This window comes from Apus apus, chromosome 2 (assembly GCF_020740795.1).
Source record: "Apus apus isolate bApuApu2 chromosome 2, bApuApu2.pri.cur, whole genome shotgun sequence".
Taxonomy (NCBI): Eukaryota; Metazoa; Chordata; class Aves; order Apodiformes; family Apodidae; genus Apus; species Apus apus.
The window spans coordinates 117072975-117094086 of NC_067283.1; the positions used below are offsets into that span (position 1 = coordinate 117072975).

A 21112-nucleotide genomic window follows, 5' to 3' on the forward strand; every position below is an offset into this window, starting at 1 on the left:
ATCCGCTGCTGCAACAGCTGCCCAACCAAATCTGTGCTTCCAGCTGAGAAGGAATACAGAATCAGTCTCACTTGGTTCACCCGTTTATATTTCACTTGTACATCAGGAATATAGAAACTCTTTGTTTGCTGATACTATTAGTTACTGCTGCTGTTCATTGAGTTCTGGGACAGATGAAGTCAGCCCCAATACCAAGGACCTTAAAGGACTGATGTGGCTGTAACCCACCATAGCACAGGACACATACCAAACACCAGAGTTTCATTTTGATCAAGATGCATCACTGTTGTGGTTCTTAATGCCAAACTTTTGTCTAAAACAGAAGGGCAGAACTAGGGATTGGAACTGATTTCAGAAAGTTTAGGAGTATATCTTTATATCCTTCTCCACAACCATTACTTTATTTCTTTGTACAGTTTGTAGGTGTACCATGTAACAAACCCTTGGCTGTCCAGTGGCTTCTAAGAACTGCTTTACAGTATAGAGATAGCATTGTGTTTCTACTAAATTAATTTATAATCTTGCTAAAGGAGTCAAATTTATCTCTTCAATACTTAAATTACAGTCGTACTCTCACAACAACACACTTTCTTAGCCTGTGCCTTAGTGATTTCTGAGAGGTTTTCTTCTCAGTCTCATATCAAAGTTTCCTTTTTTCCTCCATTTACTGTCAATCCCTGCGATCTCACTTTAGGATTTGCTGATGAACCTACATTCTTCCTTAGGCATATAGTGTTTCACAGTCCAAATGTTGCTTCCAGTCACACCTCACAGACCACAAATGATATTCAGCATTGCCTGAAAGCAGTTGTGATACCATCAATTGCACAGGTGTAAGCGATACCATTATTCGAAGCCAGTCCATACACAGGGTTGCTCTGAAGATAGGCCACTGAATAATTGGGTTTTTTACTACAAGCACAGGCCAGAAAAGAATCCAGTTAATGTTTCAGACTTTGGTTGTTTTGGTGAGACAAATGACACCTTGGAACAGCAAATACAAGCATGTTTTCATTAAAGGTAAACTCAAATGCAAGGAACAAATACATCTGCAAGAATTGTGATGTTATTTTACTGCTGAGAGACAGAATAATAATAAACATTTTAAAAGGTTAAACCTTAGTTTATAAATAAGAAGGTCATGTTTCCAATACACGTGGCCAAACAGCTGCTTGATGTTTTTTTCCTTCCCACTGAGGTTACTCCATGTGTTCCAAGAGCATGAAGCAAAGGCTCTCCTTAGCTGGACACACTGAGGTTTTAACTGGAGGCACTGTCAAGGCAGGTGAGGTTTCACAGCAAATTTACTGGGGCCTCAGTGACCACCACTGACCAGTGTGAACCAGAGATAATAATCTGAGACCTGCTGCTGTAGATTAAGACCGTGACAGCACAAGAGGAGCCTGACAACAAGCCAGGAGATTCTAAACTTAGGGATAAAGGTAATAAAATGTTGGGCACAGGCTGTCACCCATAGCAATACTTTCTGGCTGTGCAGACAGGTACCTCTCCTGGCAGGTTTCCTGCTGTCATGTGGCAGGCACCTTATGCAGCATTTTCAGTGAAATTGTCCAAGACTGGTTTTGCAGTCTTGCCCCTGGAGCAAAGCTGACTGTGCTGGGTCACAGGGAGATGACAAAAAGTACTGGTGGAATTTGAGACTTATCACTTAAGGACTAGAAAACAGCTTAAAAGCTTAACAAGCAAAATTAATCACCTACAGCAAAGGGTCCAGGGAGCCACATTAGTGCTACTCTATTGCCTGGAGACAGCTGCTTTCCCAGGTACATAGATGTAACCTTGATGTCTAGGGCTGATGTGTAAAAGGGTCTCCCAGCAGCTTGCACAGTCCCATTAGCACAGATCATGCCCAGCTCTGGGACTCGATATTAAATACACAGACATAGTAAACGTGGTGCTTCCCAGCAAACACCAACATCTTCAGAGAGCTGCACAGAGGAAGAGGCAAGAGGATCAGCTACATTTGGTGGCTCTGAAATGGTGGCCTGGGCACTATGGTGGACCATAGCAAAATGTTTACCCTAAGTTACAAGGGTTTAAACCTGCCTGGTCAAAATGGGTCATACAGTTCAAGTATGTTGTTACAAGGTTTGGATCAGTGAAAATGTTTATAAAAATCCTGCTGAAGAGAAATAAGCCTAAGCTGAAGAGAGCACATAAACTGTGGGGGAATCCTGTAATACCTTATCACAGAATCACACAACCTTAAGGGTTGGAAGGGACCTCGAAAGATCATCTAGTCCAACCCCCCTGCCAGAGCAGGATCACCCAGAGCACATCATACAGGAATGTGTCCAGGCGGGTTTTGAATGTCTCCAGAGAAGGAGACCCCACAACATCTCTGGGCAGCCTGTTCCAGTGCTCTGTCACTCTCACAGGAAAGAAGTTTTCCTGATGTTTATGTGGAACCTCCTATGTTCCAGTTTGCACCCATTGGCCCTTCTCCTATCACTGGACGTCACTGAAAAAAGCCTGGCTCCATCCTCCTGACACTCCCACTTAACATATTTGTAAACTTTGATGAGGTTGCCCCTCAGTCTCCTCTTCTCCGTAAGGGCATAAGGAACCAGACACTGACAAGAGACAATTTTTAGGTGAGGACAGACTTGAGTGAGTTTGGGAGTGTAGTCTGCATTTGTCATTCGATATTCCTATGTTAGAACCTGGATGTTGCTTATTTATGGCATGTCGCTGAACCATACAGAGCCTGTAATTAATTTCATTTTCAATCTAAGTTCTTGTGATGGAACTTCAGGATTTTCCCATGACCATGTTTGTAACATTTAACACAAAGGCAGTATGTCAGAGCTGAGCTCAATTTCAGAGAGACAGAACTCCTCTGCTGAAGTTGTATCTAACACTACACAAGGACAGCTGACAAACACCTTCCTTGGGGCAGTCTGTGTGCCCCTTAGATAAATCGCTGTCTCTCATAGATAAATCAAGTATTTGGAAGAAACTCTTCCAACTTCCCTGGGAAACCACATGCTGTGTTAATTAGGAGATAACTTTACAAACTGCATGATTCATTTTGGGCTTGTAAAATACAAATGCTTTAAGCTTTCTGAAGTAAACAAAACCAAAATAAAACTAATTTCTCAACTTTTCTAGGTTTGTTACCCTCCCATACATCCATACACGTACACATACACATCTACATGTGCACACACACACAGAGAACTTTAGGCAATTTTCAGAAACTGAGTACTGAGGTTCTCTGCATTATTCCACAGTCATCAAGCAGAAATCTGACTGATTTATATGAAACTGACACAAAACCATTCTTCTTTGTAAACTGTAGTAGCTCAGTGCAAGAGTGAAAATCATGCCATGGGCAAACTATCAAAGATCAATTACAATGATTTCCAGCCCAGCCCAGGGTATGTTACTACAGTTTCTAGAAGGTGTCTGTCTGGAAGGAGGACATGTTAATTCAGTAACTGTGGGTGAGATCATCTATGATGGTGGTTTTCTCTTGGGAGGCTGGTGAGGGAATAATGGTTTTGCAGAGTATTACATATTGTAGAGCATCTGTAGAGCTTCTGACTCAGCGTAACAAGGCCAACCCTGTCAAGCAAGTTAGAAACCTGTGACACAAAAGCGACAAGTCAGCTCATAGGAAAGGGGGTAGAGGTCACAAGAAAGGAAAAACGTCTGTGTATGGCAAAGGCAAAAGCAAACAACTCTCTGCAATAATCATTTCTCTCAGGCTAGGTTACAGCAAGAAAACTAAAAAGTAAAGACTTGGAAAAGAGAAGAACTCAAAAGCAGGAAAACAGTGACAATGCTGAGTATGCTAACAAAATACATTCCAAAAAGCAATGAAATGTGAAACACTCGTCTTTTGCTTCCTTGGCATATAGTCTACACTTGGGAACAACTGTGTGGAAGGAACAGAGAGGCAACTTTCTGCTCATGTGGCTGCATAGCTCCTCTTCCCCCCATGCCTTAGTGTCTTTGTCAGCAGTGTCATGGGCAGATGGCAGTTCTATGGGATCACAGCAACGGAGTTTCTCCTGGAAATGTTTCAGAGAGACAACCCACAAACTGTGTCTAGCACATGCCATACTCTTACAGTTTATTCTGAGAACTACAACAACCAATGTGAATGATGTGCCTTAATCTGAAATGATGGAGAATCACTCAACTACATCTCCCAAACAAAAACCCCAACTCACCTTCCAGTGACTCAAAACGTTTCAAAGTGCAATTTGATGGCAAACTCAATTGCTTTCTTCAGTTCAGATCTGTCTTGTCACAGACACAGCAGCATCCTCCAATTTGTTCTTTGGTGAAATAAAAAAACGTGGGTACTTACGCTTTAAGATTTTCTGAAAAACTGACATTTTACCAGTCATAATTCAGAAAGACAGTTGTAGCTTTGCATACTCGGAACAACTACACCCAGCAAAACTGGATGTATTCTGTAATTACTTATTTTAAGACCAAACATGCAGATCAAGATTATCTATTGAAATGCCAGGCATCAGTTATTCATTAACTAAAACCATTCTGTAATTTTATTGATATATTTTGTGGAGTTCACATATTTTTGTACAGCAAACATAACACTGTAGGCCACAAGAAGCTGCAGCACTATTGTTTAATAGCAGCAAGGTATATTTTATAATCAGGGTATGTGGACAATAAATAGTCTGTTTCTTTGGATGTGAATGTTTAAAATGAAGTTTTGCTGCAGCTTCATAATGTGATTGCTATTTTACAGAGCTTATACACAAAAATATATATGCAATCTTTTTGTCTATATTTTATACAAATACAACAGTAGTTTGTGAATACATTTTAAAGTACATATACATGATAAGCAACTCAATTTCCCATATCACAGGATAGCAAATTTTAAATGCAAGAAACATATACAAATTCAGTCTGGAATGCAGGGTCTTCTGTGTTCTTCTTTTTTTTTTTTCTATATTTTTGACTCAGAACTTTTATCATTAAAACATTTTAGCATACAAGTCCAAACAATTTTTTGACTAGCTAAAAAAATAATTTCAGCAATCCAACTCAGGTTAGGGTGTGTCATCATTCCCCAATATACTTTTCCCAGTTTTCTGTCTAAATTCAAAGGCTCTTAATAATATATAGTATGTTCTTCACTCCACACCATATAAAAAGCCCACATTTAATTTTAACTAGCAGTCACCTATTTTTGTGAACAAGAGCTGGGCTTGTCAGCGTTTAAATTTGCATGTCCAAAATTTTACTTTTGCAAGTGCATATGAATACATTGTGGTGTTGCACAAAGTTCATTAATGACAAATTAAGTCACAGTATAAAAATATATCATACAACTATAGGTCTAGTATAGTCCTTTTTTCTATGGGTAAAAATACATCTGAATGAGACAGGGAGGTTTGTAGCACCATGAGAGGAGTTGTATCCCAAGTTACATTAGCAGCATGATCCAATATAACAATATTGCAGGAGTGTTTCTGAGGAGATAAACATTCACTCTGGTTCAACTGTACCACTGAAGCTTATACTGAAAAGTGTTTACATATGATTAGCAATAGTTCTGTGTCACTTCCAGGGCTAGATAACTGTTATCAAAAGACACTGCCTTCCAACAAAAGTAAGACACCCTTTTTGCACAAAAGCTTTGGGACTATCCAAACACATTTTGAACTCCTGTGGCATAATTTGTAGGTTGAGTGTAATGCTAAGTAGGGTGTGGTTTTAACTGCACACTGGGAGGATGCAGGATGGGCAGCTAAGCCTATACAGTTTACTACATACCAGATAAGTACATTTATTTCAGAGGCTTATCTATAGACAGAGAGGAATATAGGATGAGCTGCTAAACCAGTGTATGAGACAGACATAATGAAGGATGTAATTCTGCTCCCCTCAACCTTTAAAGATGCAGGATCAGGCCCTAAGTTAACTTCAGACAGCAGCATAGCAATGATAGGATATGATTAAAAAAATCTGTATCAAATACTGGATGTTAAACATTTTTGCAATAGTTCACCATCCAGAACTCCAGAGGACACAGTTTGCAATTGGTGAGGACAAACTCTTTTTTTTTTTTTGACTGGTATTCAAAATGGCAGTAGAAGACAGTGTAGTTTGAAACATGTAAACCTAGTAAAAACCATTGTAAAACCCTTAAGAAAGACACACTGGTTCTGTGCAATATAGCAAATTGATAAGAAAACACTGTAAAAATGTACCTGTTTAAAATTACAATGTCTACCATTTTGTACACAAAGCATTATACCAAAGGCCTACATATATGTAATCTAATGGCACTTGAAACAAATTATAATAAAAGGTTTTATAATAAAAGCATAACCTGTAAGAAATTTTCTTAAAAGGTTTAGGTTTTCTTTTTGAAAGTGCTATATCTTGTAATATGTGTAACATAGAGGTTGACCAAGCTTTATTTTAAAAAATATTGGCCTATAATACAAGTTTAGCTCACTAGGCAAATGATCCTGAAAATATGTACTCTTAACATTCATTATTAGCTTAATAAAGCAATCAGCTCTGGCTCATGTTTCAGTCAGTATATGGTTTTTAAAAACCGCTACTGCCAAATTAACAATAAATCACTCTATTCCACAATTTACTACTAAATAAAGCACAAGCAACAAGTACACAAAAATATATATATTTTTTAAAAAACAAACAAACAAACCTTACTAGAAGTTTAGAAGTTGCACAAAGAGCGGTGCATGATCAGCCAGCCCTCCGCCCTCCCGCCGAGAATCCATCTGAATTTGAGAAAACAGGGTTTAAAAACTGACAGTTTAGTAGTGGCCAATACTGATTCTGCCTAAGCGATATTCAGAAGCACTCCGGTGGTGGTAGTATTGCTGACAGCATCACTCTGCTTCCACCTTACCCTACATTCTAGTTCAGGGGCAAACACTTGGCACAGACACCCACTGAAACTCTGACTGAATGAGGTTCAATATCTTGTCTGAGGTCCCTATTTCTCAAGTGAAATGTACGTCCAACTCCAAAGTGAAGTATCAATCCCTTTTCAGGAAGCTAAGGCACGAACAAAGTAGTAAGGGTTCTGGCTACGTGCTCAGAAACAGGTGTTGGCAAAGTGTCTGTTGGGTTTTGTTTTTTCAATGAAGTCTAATTGGCAACAGAGACTGAAAAACAGTTGCCACGGATCGGAAATTTGTGTGCCAGAGGCTGCCCAGGATGGGCAGCACTGCCGGCCCACGCTGCTGGGCTGGCCGCAGGATGCCAAGCGCTCACAACTTTCCTCTGCTGCAGGGGGAGTTGCAAACACTAGCTCCGAGCGGGATATAACCCACTGGAGGAATTCAGTCCATTTATCTTAATCTGAGATTGATTTAAAGGATTGAGAATAAACCCAGGTTCTTCCTAGATGTATTATGGTCGCTGTTTTAAACTAGAGTTACATTCGGTTGCATTCACCTTGTGCTCTGTTCATCTGTGTTTTTCTTTCCTTTAGAAAGGTGAAGAGAAAAAAAGCAATATTGAACAAATCATTCAACTAAAGATGTAAGTAAGCGAGCAATCTGTTTCACAGAAACCAGAGGAAGCAGTCATGAAGCAGAGCTAAAAGCCCACTTTGAGATAACGTGCTCCTATACACAAAATCTAGGAGTAGTTTGCAGAATTTCAAAAGGTATTTTCCTTATTAATACATCCTTATTTTAATGCCTTTGGAACACAAACACATTTATAAAAATGTTATCTTTCAGTAATAAAATTTAAATACACATATGTATAAAATAGTAAAACTACACCTGCATATTGCTCCTAGAATTAAAAAAAAGTAGGAGCTACTGATAAAACATCTGGAGCATGAGCTCCTTAAATGGGAGCAACTTTTGTTTCTGTGAAGTATATTTCGTTTAACCACTTAAAACCTTGTATGAGTCCTCATTATTATTTAAGAGATACTAATGTACTCATTTGCTATTTTTTAATTCCCCATACAAAAATGACAAGGAAAACAATGTTAATTGTGGAATTACAGCAAATCTAGTTTGCTTTCATGCATCACAGGGTTGGTGTTTTGTTTTGTTGTTTGTTTTTTTTCCTCTTTTGGTTATTAGGGGCTAGGGGATAGAATATATTGCATTAGGTAAAAGTGGTGTAAGCAATATGCTTTTACTTCACTCCTAAGAGTCCTGTCTTTAAATCTTGGCAATGGGCAAAAAGTCCCTAACCAAGTACCCAGGTGTAGAAAGTATGATTAACATCTAACTTGTTGCTTAGGAGGACATAACACACCATGTAACACAACTGATCATTCCAATAAAAAAAAAACCCAAAAAAATGGTATTTTCAAATTTACATTCACTCTCTGACTGCACACTAGTTTTGAACTGAAAATACACACTTTCTGGCTGGACTTGATCCACCCTTTGGCGGTGGCAGCCGGGAGAAGACTGATGCCTACAAATGTGAATACACTATTGGAAGATTCCTATGGAGTACTCTTTCTATGCTACTAAAGAGAAAAAAACAGCAAGTTAAGAATCAAAACAAAAAACTGCGACAAAATACTCTGCATTACTACATTACAACACTTATATTTCAAGGTCAGCCATTACTTTTGCCTGTTTCCCTCTACCAGAGTCATGAAAGCACAACAACACAGTTCCAAATTCAACTTGAAACATTTGTCATTTAGGCAACCAGAGATTCTCTGTTGAAATTCTGTTCAGCCATGATTTTCAAGAATTAAACTAAGATTTTTTTCTTCCATTATCCATAACAGGCCACAAAAATTTAAGCCAGAAAATGGCAAAATTCTTAACACCTTTTATAATGACTTCAATACAAGTCAAAATTATATATATATGTACATGTGTATATAAGGACTTCTATATATACACACACAAGTTTTCAGAAAAATCTGAAATCTATATTTATTTTAAAAATTTAGATTTGTCATTATAGATCAGATCAGATGTGTCACCATTTGGGAAGAGGATTTGTTTGGAAATGGACTGGTTTGTTTGTTTTTTTTTCCCAAATCTTCAAGAATATTTGTGATACATTTTTTAACTGCATTCTTTGCAAATAGCAAAATCTATTAAAAGGCAAGAGTGGTAGTTCTACCACTAACATCAATAAAATGGAATACATGGTATGGTTGAAAAAGTTTTAAAGGAGGGATGACCGTTGAGAGCTTGCTTGGGATCACTTTCTACTGAACATTTTAAATGTGTCAATTGGCAGTGAAAATGAAAACAATACAAGACTGTTTTTTATAAAAAACAAAGTAAACACAGTTGAGAATAAACACTTTCAAAACATTTTTAAAAAGTTAATTTAAATTTCTTACTGGCTTCATGAGATTGGTACTGTACAAAAGCAGAGAATTGATAATGTCTTATAGTAGGCACTAAGTTAAAAATGGTCACCTAAGGCATTTCTACAAATAGACAGTAACCAGCCAGCTTTGTACATCCTATTGGAAAGCTTGATGAAATCGTGGTAGGGTGGTGGTTGTGCTTAGACTGCTTGTGAAAGCTGCTGACAGTGAGTGCAGAGACCCAAGACCTATACTATTGCTAGGATCTTGTGGATCCTGGGTTTGTGGTGGAAGTTGAGTCATAGAAGAATGTGCCTCCTCTTGCGTATAACTCATTCCGAGGTTTCCCACTGAAACAGAAGGGTTATAGGGAGGGCCATTTACAGGTATGAAGTTGAACAGCTGAGAGAAGTCTAATGATGGGGTGTTTAGAGGTTCACTAATAGGAACGGAGCCCTTGGAAAGGGAAACCTCCCCAGAGCCATCATCTAGTGGCCCTACTTGTGGATCCAGCCCTAGTTTTGATGAAGATGCTTGAGAATCCTGGGATGAAGAAGGCATACCACTTTGCAACTCCATTAAGTAACTTTCAATTTCCCCTTTCAATGGCTGTTCTTTTTCAGGCATAGATATTGCGTATGAGGTAGTACCGAGCGGATATTTCAATGATAGCTGGTGAGAAGGGTGGACAGACTCCATATCTATTGGACAAGGCATTCCCAATGGTAACGATGTGGCAACCATTTGGTGCGCAGATGCAGAACTCTGCATGGACTGAATCTGAGTGTTGTAAAGATTTAATTGCAAAGTGTTTGTAAATGGCTTTGATGTCAGTTCACTGGAAGGTACAGACATCACTGGAAGCAGCTCATCCTTTATAGGCACAGAAACGTTGCAGGTAAAGGGATCTAGAAGGTCCATTGGCTCTGTCTTGACCTTCAAAAGTTCTTGGTTGTGACTTTTCTTCATGTGGCGCGTGAGGTGATCCTTCCGCCCAAATCTCTGTGCACAGTACTGACAGAGGAAGTCCTTTCTTCCAGTGTGCACTACCATGTGTCTACGGACATCCTTCCGGGTGTAGAACCGACGATCACAGTGTTCACACTGGTGCTTTTTCTCCTTCACTCCACCCGATGACTTGCCTGCGTGAGTTTTTAGGTGCTCCAGCAGCACTCCTGTGCTTTCAAAAGTCTGCAAACATACCTTACAGGTGAGGTCACCGCTTGTTGCAGCATGCAAAGCCAGGTGACGTTTGAACCCAAGCTTGGTATTGTAGTTCTTTCCACATTCTTCACACTTAAAGGCCTCTTTGTTGGGATTGTGTGTATGTAGGTGATTCTTTAGGTGATCTTTTCGGTGAAACATTTTCTCACAATAATTACACTTGTGGGTTTTCTCAGGAGAATGAGTAGCCATATGCCTTTAAACACAGATATATTCTGTAAGTAATTATTTTGATCAAAAAACACACTTGCTCATTTTTTAATGGCAGCTAAATACTACACTAAGGGCTGCTTTGCAACAGAACCTTTTAACTGAAAGCATGACACTACAAAGACAGTTTGACAAATTTAAATATAGCAAAACACGAGCCATTTCTCTTAAATCAACACTTTAGTTTTGGTGGGGTTTGGCTACTGTAACAGGGGTATATGGGCAAGTATGAAAGTACTCATGTAAAAGTCCATAGCCAAAAAAATTTTCAGTCCAAACTCTTTTTCTTGTGACAATTCCTTATACAAATGAAAATTCTATGCTCATTAAAAGAAAAACAAAACAAAACGAAAACAACAAACAAACAGAAAACAAAAGCAGAAAACAAATTAAGAAACAAAATCAAAGACATTAGCTTGCAAACTTAAGTAATTTAGAATTCTAGAAACAATCCAATGGCTACTTTAATTAACACATCCTCTCTGCAATCAGCGGAAGGCGTACACAAATATATACTTTTACAAGGCTTAACACGGCCAACATAAAATAGAGAATATAATCTGAAAGATAAATAGAGTTTAATACCTTAGTAATTTGTACTTAGAAACAAAGGCCTTGGTGCAGTCTTGTTGTGTGCACTTGTAGGGCCTCTCTCCTGTGTGAGAGTATGAGTGAACCTTTAATTTCTCAACACTGTTAAAGGCCTTGTCACACAGTTGGCAAGGAAAGTTTTTTCTTGGTTTGGTTTCACCACGCTTACGTTTCCCTGAAGGGACTTTCTGGGTATCTCTTACTTCTGACAAATCACCAGGAATGACAGTGGCCATCGCAGCCTAAACCAGGCCTTCTTGTTGGACACTTGGGAATTGCCCAACTCCACTAAATGATTTAGCTTTAGATGGCTTCTCAAGTTTCATGTGGTCGTAAAAGAAAGCAAAAGGGGACTGGAAAAAAAAAATAAGAAACAACTAGTTTGTAACTAAACTTAGATTTTGAAGTTTACTTGCTATGTGATGCTTCTGAACAAAACTTAAAATTAGGTTCAGCTGGTCTAATGTAATACCTGCAGGTTTTTTTATACTATTTGCTGCAACTCTTAAAATGCATTGCTCAGGATGAACAGATCCACATTTGCCCTGAAATCACACCTCACAACCTTCCCCCTCAGGCACTGATGGAGAAACAGCAAAGTTTGTGTCAGGCTATGGGAGGCAGCAGGCAAAGAACCTACCTATCCAGCTGCTTTTGGCAGCTTCGGATTTCAAAGGCATTAAAGCTGCACCTGTGGTGTTTGCACACACACACACACACACACACACACACACGCGCACGCACACGATTCTCAATAAGCCTTGAAATGTTTGAAAACTTGTGTGAAAAGCGACAGCACCCATGCCGGCAGTCTGGGGGAGGGAAGGGCAAAGTTCCAGCGCTGGGGAGCCCCACGCTCCCTCACACTACCCTGCTGTTAAGTGTCCACATTTAAGCTAGCTCAGGATGGAGGCTCTTAGTCCTGCTGGGGCATTGCAAACTGTGAACTAAAACCAGAGGCTTTCAGCTAAATGAGGTATGTGATGCTCACATCTGACTTGTGGTGAACAGCTTTAAATTCATCATCTGGTAATATATGGTAGCAACTGGGCACCTGCCATTACAGAGCACTCAACAGCACTCCTTTGTCAGGGGTAGCTGACAGCTTTTTTTCATCATCAGAGCACACAACTGCTGCTATAGATACCAAAATCCAGCACTACTCATCGCGGCAGCAGGAGTGAGGAGGGTTTCAGGAGTACGGCACTCAACACAAGCATTTGGCTGGTATGGAAAGCCCCAGAATTTGGCCTTTCTTCCTCAAAAGCAGCAATCCCCCCGCCCCTGGCCCTGGTGTGGTGGCTCACAGCTGCCATCTGCTCCAGCCTCTGCAGCAGCAGCTGCCCAAGAGGCGGCTGGGCCAGGCGGCACCGAGAGGCTGGGGGCAGCAGCCAGCCTTGGGGGCTTGGCGGCCGGCTGCCCCCACAGCCCCTGGCAGCAGGGCAGGGGAAGCCAGCAGCTGCTAGGACAGGTGGAGCCAGGCAGCTGGGAGGCGGGCAGGGAGCACCAGGCCACAGCTGCTCCAACCTTCCACCACCTCCTCAATAAACAAAACGGACTCTTCCTTCCTGGCAGCAAGGGGAGGCTGGATAGCTTGGAGGTGGCCTGGGCCCAGTCTCCGCTGTCCTCTCTTCCCCACTGAGGCTCACCAGAGATGGAGAGAGCCAACCGCTCCAGAGGAGAGCAGAGAGCAGTGCCCAGGTGCAAACCTAAATGGTCCCTGCAGAGCCCTAGTGTGACCCTGGAAGAAAGCAAGGAGGAAGGACAGCCTGTGTTTTTCTCAAAGCATGGCAGAGGAGGGCAGGAGGGCTGGAGGGGCAGAGCGGGGGAGAAGGGGATGCACCTCTAATGTCTGCATTTTATGAAACTTTCAGACTGGGATCTCAATTTGAAACATGTACACAGAGTATGCCTTTGTTTATGCCTCTTTCTCCCTCCTCCCCATAACTTTCCCCTTGTCTTTACAAGAGGAGAAAAGTCCTAGCACACCAAGAAGGAAATCCGCTGCCTTTCAATCCCGAAGTCCTTGAATAGCAGGTTAAACTTTGCTACTTTCTTTAAGCAAGAAGTTTTGTAAGACCACCTTCAGTCGCCCAAATTTTGTATGGAACCACTAACCTCTTTCAAGATACCCAGTGACAAAAGAGGTGTTTCTTTAAGGACTCTTTAACGATTTCAGATTTGTTTCAGACTCATTCCCACTCATGGGACGAAGCCTGGAGACATCAGTTTCATGAGTGGGAACATGCACAGGTCTTCAAAGTATCAGCTTAATTTTATTTTCTGTCTCATAATCAACTATCTAGTTAATAGGTAAAAAAATGAAACACTTGATTGGAGAGTTGGGAGCAATAAATATCTGCAATAAAAGTAAATTAAGACTGGTTCCAAAGATTTCAAGGAAGCCCCCGATGTTATTAAAAGGATGGTCTGTTTCACATCAGAGTTATGATCTATTTGTAAGTTGAAAGATTTTTTCAAAATACATTTTAATCAGAATTTGGAAGTAAAATTAATTTTGCTTTCCTGTAAATGAACACACTGGTATTCTATACATATTGGCCTGAATATAGAATGAAATCTTGGTTTTGCCTAATCTCTCCTGACAAGAGAAGTTTAGGGGGGGGGGGGAATTCAACCCTGCCTATACTTACTTTCACAGGGCATATCTATACCACACAGGCACCTGTATGAGACCTGCCCCACAGAGCAGCCAGTGGGGCAGCCAGTGCAGCAGCCACGGCCCTCGCTGCGTGGTTAGGGCACCTACAGTCTGAACAGGGTAAGAAAGGGCTACAGCTCGTTTCACCTAGCCTGAGGCAGGGCAGGCAGTATTGGTGGGAAAGTGCAAGGGAATTGCCTCCACAGTCTGCTACAGAGGAGTGGGGTCAATTTGACCATGCTGGGTCCAGAGCTCAGCAGCAAGTGGCCTCTGTGCTCAGCTAGTGACAAGGGAAGCAGGCACGGCTGGCAGGATGCAGGGAGGGAGGGTGAGCTGCTGCAGGGAGGGACAATGGACACCACTAGGATGGCGCTGCAGGGCCAGAGAGGTCCAGACAGTGTTGCATAGGGGTTGGGAGCATCTAAGGACACAAGGATAGGGGTGAGCTGGTAATGCTGAGAGCAGGTGGGGAGCAAAGCAATGTGTATCAAGCTGGGGAGATGCATGATATTATGGCATGCAGAAGGGTGACATGCCAGGTCTGATGTGAGGCCAAAAGTAGTGTTTGTTGTGGAACAGCACATGAGGCCTCACCATTAAATTATCTGAAAACTTTGCACTTCTTTTCTCAATGCAGAGAACACACTTCAGGCTGGAAGCCATCCTATACTCAGGCCAATGTAACAATCCTGTTATCCTCTCCAAAATGTCAGGTAACTAGTTGCTGTATCAGAAGTAAAACAGAACGTTCACACAGGTGAAGAATTCAGGTTTTGTTCCTCGATGGCTAAAATTAATTAAGCTGACTTTGAACTGTGTTTAAGTGTCCTTAAAAATCCATAATTAGAACAAATATAGTGTGGATCCAATCTTTGACAATGACAGTGTTTTATTAAAGAACACGGATGCACTATAATCTCAGTACCATTTCTCAACAGATGAGGCAATTAAGAACTTCAGTATTGATCTATGAATAGCAAATAACCACTTTTTTTTTTTTTTTTTTTCTTGTGGATATATAGACTGAGCAATGGAGATAAAACTTTAAAAACTGATCCTCAAATATTACACTTTCCAAAGACCAGCTGAAAGAATTTTATGAGTAATATTGCCTGTTTGTGTCTCAACATTTTATCACTTTAAATCCTCATTCTTACTGGTGCTTTCACAACTGCAGGATGAATGATTATATGCAGTATTAAATATAACAAACACATTACAAAAAAGCTCATATATAATACTATTTTTAAATAAGCATATACTTAAAGCAGGATTAAAGCAGCCTCTGTTCAATGCACACCTGATGTTTGCCCACTAAAGTCCTCAGATTTTGGTCTTAACCAGTTCCGCTGACTCTTCTTGGAGGAAACCAGAATCCAGTACTTCCCATTTTTACTGGTCTGAAAAACAAAAGGAAGAGCGGACTAGACTCCAGCGAAACCAGTATATTCAGAAAGGCTGGAAAGTGGCCATGGTTTGGAAAGAATCAGAAAGGAAAAGTTAAAAGGGATAGATCCAACCCATGCACAGGACATTATGCACTGTTAATTCTAAACTGCAGGAATCAGTCATTCTTGCATTATCAGTAGCAATTATGCACTTCACTTTGCAGTATACTTACATAATTTCAACTAATGCTACACTGGACAGTAACACAAAGAGATAAAATTAGTCAAAGGCAATGGATTTTTCCATAAAGTTAAAAACAACCCCCCAAAATCCAGAGACCAGAAATAAATTAGAAATAACAGCGGAACACAAAATGCTGGGCCCAGACTTAAGTTTCTTACTCAGAAAGGACTGAATAAGAGAAGATTTCTGGATTAGACACAACTTTACTAGAACCTAATGCCTTCATTCTGCTTAATTATACAGGAAATAGCAGCTTAAAAGGTGACCTGCAAAGGAAAATAAAATTAGTTTAAAAAAAAAAATAAAGTCTCTTAATGATGTACATACTACAGGTAAATCCCAATAGAGGACAAGTCTAGGTGTGCCTGAGCAAATCCAGAGGGCCCTTCTGGAATTTCCCTTATATCTCCCTCTTCCCTGCCACCATCCTTTCATAAATTTGCAGCATGTCTTCCTTTTCTTGCTAGAAGGCCTCCTATCTAGGCAAGTATACACCGAAAACAAGTTCAACACCTCACTGTCATGGGAAGAGGTTTATCCCCTCCAACTCTTCCAGATACATAAGGGCGAAGCCTTACACAGTGCACATTCCCCACGTGGCATAGCAGGCTGCAGGTATTTGGCAGGAGCCCCAGAGTAATGTAACATTTCTTCCCACACAAACAATTTTCCCTTCTCACTTCCCATTCACTTCAGTGAAGTATTCTTCCTTTTGGTACCGAGTTCAGCTTTGCACAGCCCCAGCCTGGTAAGCATGAACGTGAGCAAATCGGCATCCTTGAGCACCTATTAAAGGCAAAAGTGCTTCAGAGCAACCGACTGAAGCTCTCTGACAGCTGATGAGCATTTATATGGGACTTTTTACACACAGGCCGGAGGTAGAAACAGCTCCAGTACCCAAAGGAAAGTGAAAGCTTTGTTCTCAACTAATGAGCAAGATAGAGGAGTGCAACCCTCACCTCCTCTTGTGGAGGTCCCCAAATCACCTCGTTTCTTAAGAAAATGCTGATGACTCCTCACTCCCTCTCCTAGCAAGACCCTTACAGTTACCCTGCAATGCCTATCTCAGTAACTTCCAGTATCACAGCAGAAAAGAAGAGCTTTGTTACTCAGATGTTTCAACTAATGTTGCTCACAATAAGTAGACAATATTCAAGACAGCCACATAAATGTAATGTACTAAGTCCTTGTTCCTTGTGGACTTAGTCCCTCCACTATTGGTATTTACAGACTATTTCCCTGTTTGAAAAAACCCCAAACAAATTCTATCTAAAAGACTGTAACACTGTCTCAAGAGTATTAACCATTTTCTCTCAGATGCTTATGGTACTCAATTCTCCCCACACATCTAAAGCTGGGCTAGCAAAAAGCAGGTGCCCTTAGAGACAGGCCATTAGAGGCATGGAAAGACTGTTGTATTGCAGCAACTGAAGCAACTCAACACAAATAAGCAAGATAAACAGCAGATGTAGTTAAAATGCGAAAGAGAATGAAGCATGAAGGTCAGGTACTCTTACTCATTACCTTATGAATATAGCAAGATCACAATGCTTTGGATCTAGAGAAGGGCAATACTATACCTACAATTAGCTAGGACCTCAACCTCTCCAAGACCATTATTAAGCAAAGAGCTTAACAACACACACACACAAAAGTTTGTATGAATAATGAAAATGTTTGCTATATTTGACAGGATTAAGTGAAAACAGAAAATTTAAAAAAAAAATAATCCTATTATTTCAACAATAAATTAGCTATCAGATAAAAGACCTTTTAATAAGCAGAAAAAACAAAAGTTGTCCATGATAATACCAGTTTTTCAGCCACCTTGCTCAGGAACTTTTGGTGCTAGAAAATCTCGAGGCAGAATACTGGACACAGATGTAATATTCTTCTCATGACTGCTCATAGTTATAGTGTTACTAAGTTTTCACAACAAGATGAGTTAGGAATAATTTTTAATTAATAACAAAGCTGAAATTATTCTTCATGTGAAGTAGAGAAGCATCACACTACAAAAAGGATTGTCACATGCACATGCCCAAAACCCACTTGGGAACAAGTAACAAGATGTAACTTCTATAATTTGACAGATTATTAATTCTTGTAATTCTTGGAATTTATCAGATTTTCCAGTATGAGGCAGTAATTTTGCTAACTCTCGATAACCAATTATACAATATTTTAATTTCTACCATCTAAAGTGTGGGGGAAAAAAAAGCCCCAAACTGTAAACTAAACAGTTTTCTCCTTGTTTTAATATTGAAAAAGAGAAACATACTTAAAAAAAAAAATAAATCACAGTTAATCTTTAAAAATCTAAAAAAATGGCTGGACTTGAAAATGTTTTAAAACACTATCCTATCTTTAACTTCTCACTTTTCTAAAAAGTGTTCAAGGACAGTAAAGGAAAACACCAGTTATATGGTTATTTTCTTCCAAATTGAGAGAATAATAATGAGAACACAGTATTGAGAACACAGTAGCTGTCACTGCACCTTGTATACAGAGCAGTGAAATCTACCTTCAATTAATGCAAATAATCAGTTTTAAACCAGAGGAAGGGTCCTAGAAACATGAGAGTTGTAATAGTGATGGAACTGATTAAAGATTTAATAGTATTAGAGGGTCATCATGGATTTTAAATTTCTTTAAATAAACAAAATTAAAAGTAGTTACTTACCTTATGGAAACTGTGATTATTTAAGAAGTGCTGTCCACACAGTTCCCAGGTGAGCACATACTCACATGAACAGGATCAAGTTCTCTGAAGACAGTAACGTCCATCCAGGCTGTGCCTGTGAACCCTTCCCAACTGCTACCAGCACTGGCACAAGGCAAAGGGCTCCCAAATGCTCACATGTAACTACACCACCTAATGCTGTCTGCAGCAGTGGCAGCTCCCAGCTCTGCTCTTCACTCATGCCATGGGTCAAGAGCCATTTATGTGCACCACTGCCATCAATGCTGCTGCCATGGGCAGTGGTAATCTGCCTCTTCAGTGGCTGCTGCAGCCCTGCTGCTTCCAAACCTGTGCTCATGTCTCAGGGATGTGGATGTGAAGTAGCTGCCAAGGTTTGGTGTGGCTGATGAAAGGTAGCAGGGCCATGGGATTAAAGAACACAGGGAGGAGTTAATGTCCTAGCTGGGAGAGCGGTGTGAGGGCAGGAAAGCTGAAAAACAGCCTGACATCCTGGTTTTGGAAGACTGAGGGTGAACACCTGTAGCCAGAGGAAGCCAGGAGCTGCTGCTGCTGCTCCGGGTGGTAATAGAGCCAACTAAGCTCAGGATGTCCCAGTCTAAACTCTCTCAGGTTTGTCACCAGTAAAGGCTCCCTCAGAGTAAAGGACAGGAGCTTGCTTGTTGTGCCCCTATGGAGAACATGCCTGGAAGAGCCACAATTACTGCACTGTAAATAATGATTTTTCCTTCTTTTCTGTATCAGGTGACCAGTAGTCACCTGACTAAAAAAAGTACTGACAGAGGAAACCTGCTCTGCCTGAGCAGTCAGGGATAGCTGGGGAGCTGAGCTGGAGGAAGCATCAGCAAGAGACTGTGAACATAGCCACTTACTGTGGCTCAAAAGAGCCAAAGTGAGAAACAGCAACTCCACTACAGAACAGCTGAACTGAACTACAAATCTCACCACATCTGCCCTCTCAGCTGGGGCTGTTAAAATTGTACAAATGTAGCCATAGCTCCTGAAGGAGAAGGAAAGCACTACCTGGTTCATTTAATTGAAGAAGGAGCACCATGGAGCCTCCTCCTGCTCTCCTTCTGCTTTGGGCTTACATACAAGCCTCTCATTAGGCAGTTCAGTTTGTGGAGCTGCAGATTTAATTCTCCTTCCTTCAGGTATCTCTGCTGGGACAGCTGTTAAAAGGGGCTGAGTGCATAAGGGGCAAAGTGCCGGCACCACTCCAGGACAGCATGCTGGGACCTGCAGCACTGCAAGGCTCAACCATCCTTCCTGGATTAAGGATGAATGTGTCTACTGCACATTCACACTGACCTTGGAGTAAGTGTCAAATCTGACTGATTTTGTAGAAAGATGCTAGAACTTTGCAGCAGAAGACTCATCTCAAAATAGCTGCAGGTAGCAGAAGGTCTAGCTGCCAACTTGGGACTGTCACAGGTCCCTCTTATGGAGAATTACCTTTTAGTAAGGGAGAATCTCAGCTGGAGAAGTTGACCCATGCTTAACCGGCAAAAATGTTAAAATACTGGATGACTTCAGGGGTGCCTTTCTCCCTGTGGAATTAAATTCAGTCTTCTGGCTGAAGCAGCATCTACATCACTGTTCTTGGCAGGCCACCTGATCTGCATGTATTTGAACAGAATGTCACTCTTCAAAGGAGACAGGCAGTGAAGCCTTTTCACCTTTGACACCCATGTTTAGAAGGAAAATCCTATCTTTGGTAGGAAGTTGCTGATTTTCCCACATTCGTCTTGGGTGGATGGGGCTGGGGGGGGGGGGGGGAAAGGGTCAACGAAGAGAGGCATCTCTGTAGCCCAAGTTTGCCTACATCTGGAAGGTGAAGCTGAGGCTTTGATGATGGAGGAAAAGAAGGAGGAAGTCTGGGCATTGCTGGGGCAAGACTGTTAACTAGAAGGTAGGTTGGATCAGGGAGCCTACCTGGACCAGGAGTGGCTCATGCCTGCACTTTCACAAAGTGATACTTCATTTAATTTTCTGCCTGTTTTATTGTGTAATTTGAAAGAGATTTGAACTGCAAGCAACATGTATGCACATGCTTCCCCCCCTAAGCAAAGAAGACACCTGGCACAACTGTCTATAAACACAGCACTGCCAAATGGCAGGAGGGACAGGTCTCAACCCCTGGAGCCCTGCCTCCAGCCACTATGGTCCTCCAAAAGGCAGGCAGTGAGAGGGAGAGAGCCAACAGATACATTACCTGACAGTAGCTGAGAACTGGCTATTCTCCTGTTCTCTCACAAACTGACAGATGCAAAAAGACAAAGGAGTCTATCTTGAGGCCCCAGGGGGCACGAGATGACATTGAGAGGTGGGTGAAGCCACTGGACCGTTTGTGTTTCTGGACAGTTATTGTAAATAACAATTCACAGATGTAGGCACCAGCCCTATGCTACAGCAGCGTTTCAAGTAAGGGGATCACACAGAAATATGCAAACTAATCACAAAAGAACAGATAGTTTGGTGGTTTCTTGTTTTGTTTTAAATACATATGAAGCTGTATTTATGTTATCTTGAACTTCAAGACTTCTTATAGCAGGCAACTGAGTTCAGAGAAATCTTTCTCCATGCATTTGAGCTCTAGGCTACGGTACAGAGGGGTGGCCAAGGGAGCGTGATAGGACAGCAGTGAGAGCACATACAGGCTGCAGAAGACACAACCAAATCCAAGCATGCAGCAAAACTGCCAGTGAAAGCTGCAGCAGGAAAATTATGTAGGCAAAACAGTAAAAATATCTATCCAGCAATCTTAAGTATAAACATAAGAATGACTTAAGAG

At 41.0% G+C, this 21112-nt stretch overlaps 1 protein-coding gene across 2 annotated transcripts in view; it reads right to left on the bottom strand.

The window, feature by feature from the left end:
* Positions 1–4522: 4522 nt before the first annotated feature.
* The window catches only part of PLAG1 (PLAG1 zinc finger), a 52780-nt gene continuing 36190 nt past the window's right edge, over positions 4523–21112 (bottom strand). Inside the window, exons 2-4 of one of the 2 annotated variants that reach the window (XM_051611892.1) lie at positions 15286–15385; positions 11318–11676; positions 4523–10718 (exon numbers count right to left, since the gene is read on the bottom strand). In XM_051611892.1, the coding sequence (XP_051467852.1) occupies positions 9455–10718; positions 11318–11559 (1506 nt within the window). In that variant the 5' untranslated portion in view covers positions 11560–11676; positions 15286–15385 and the 3' untranslated portion in view covers positions 4523–9454. Of the gene's footprint in view, positions 10719–11317; positions 11677–15285; positions 15413–21112 lie in introns of those variants that run through there. The other variant, XM_051611893.1, reaches the window with a different exon arrangement.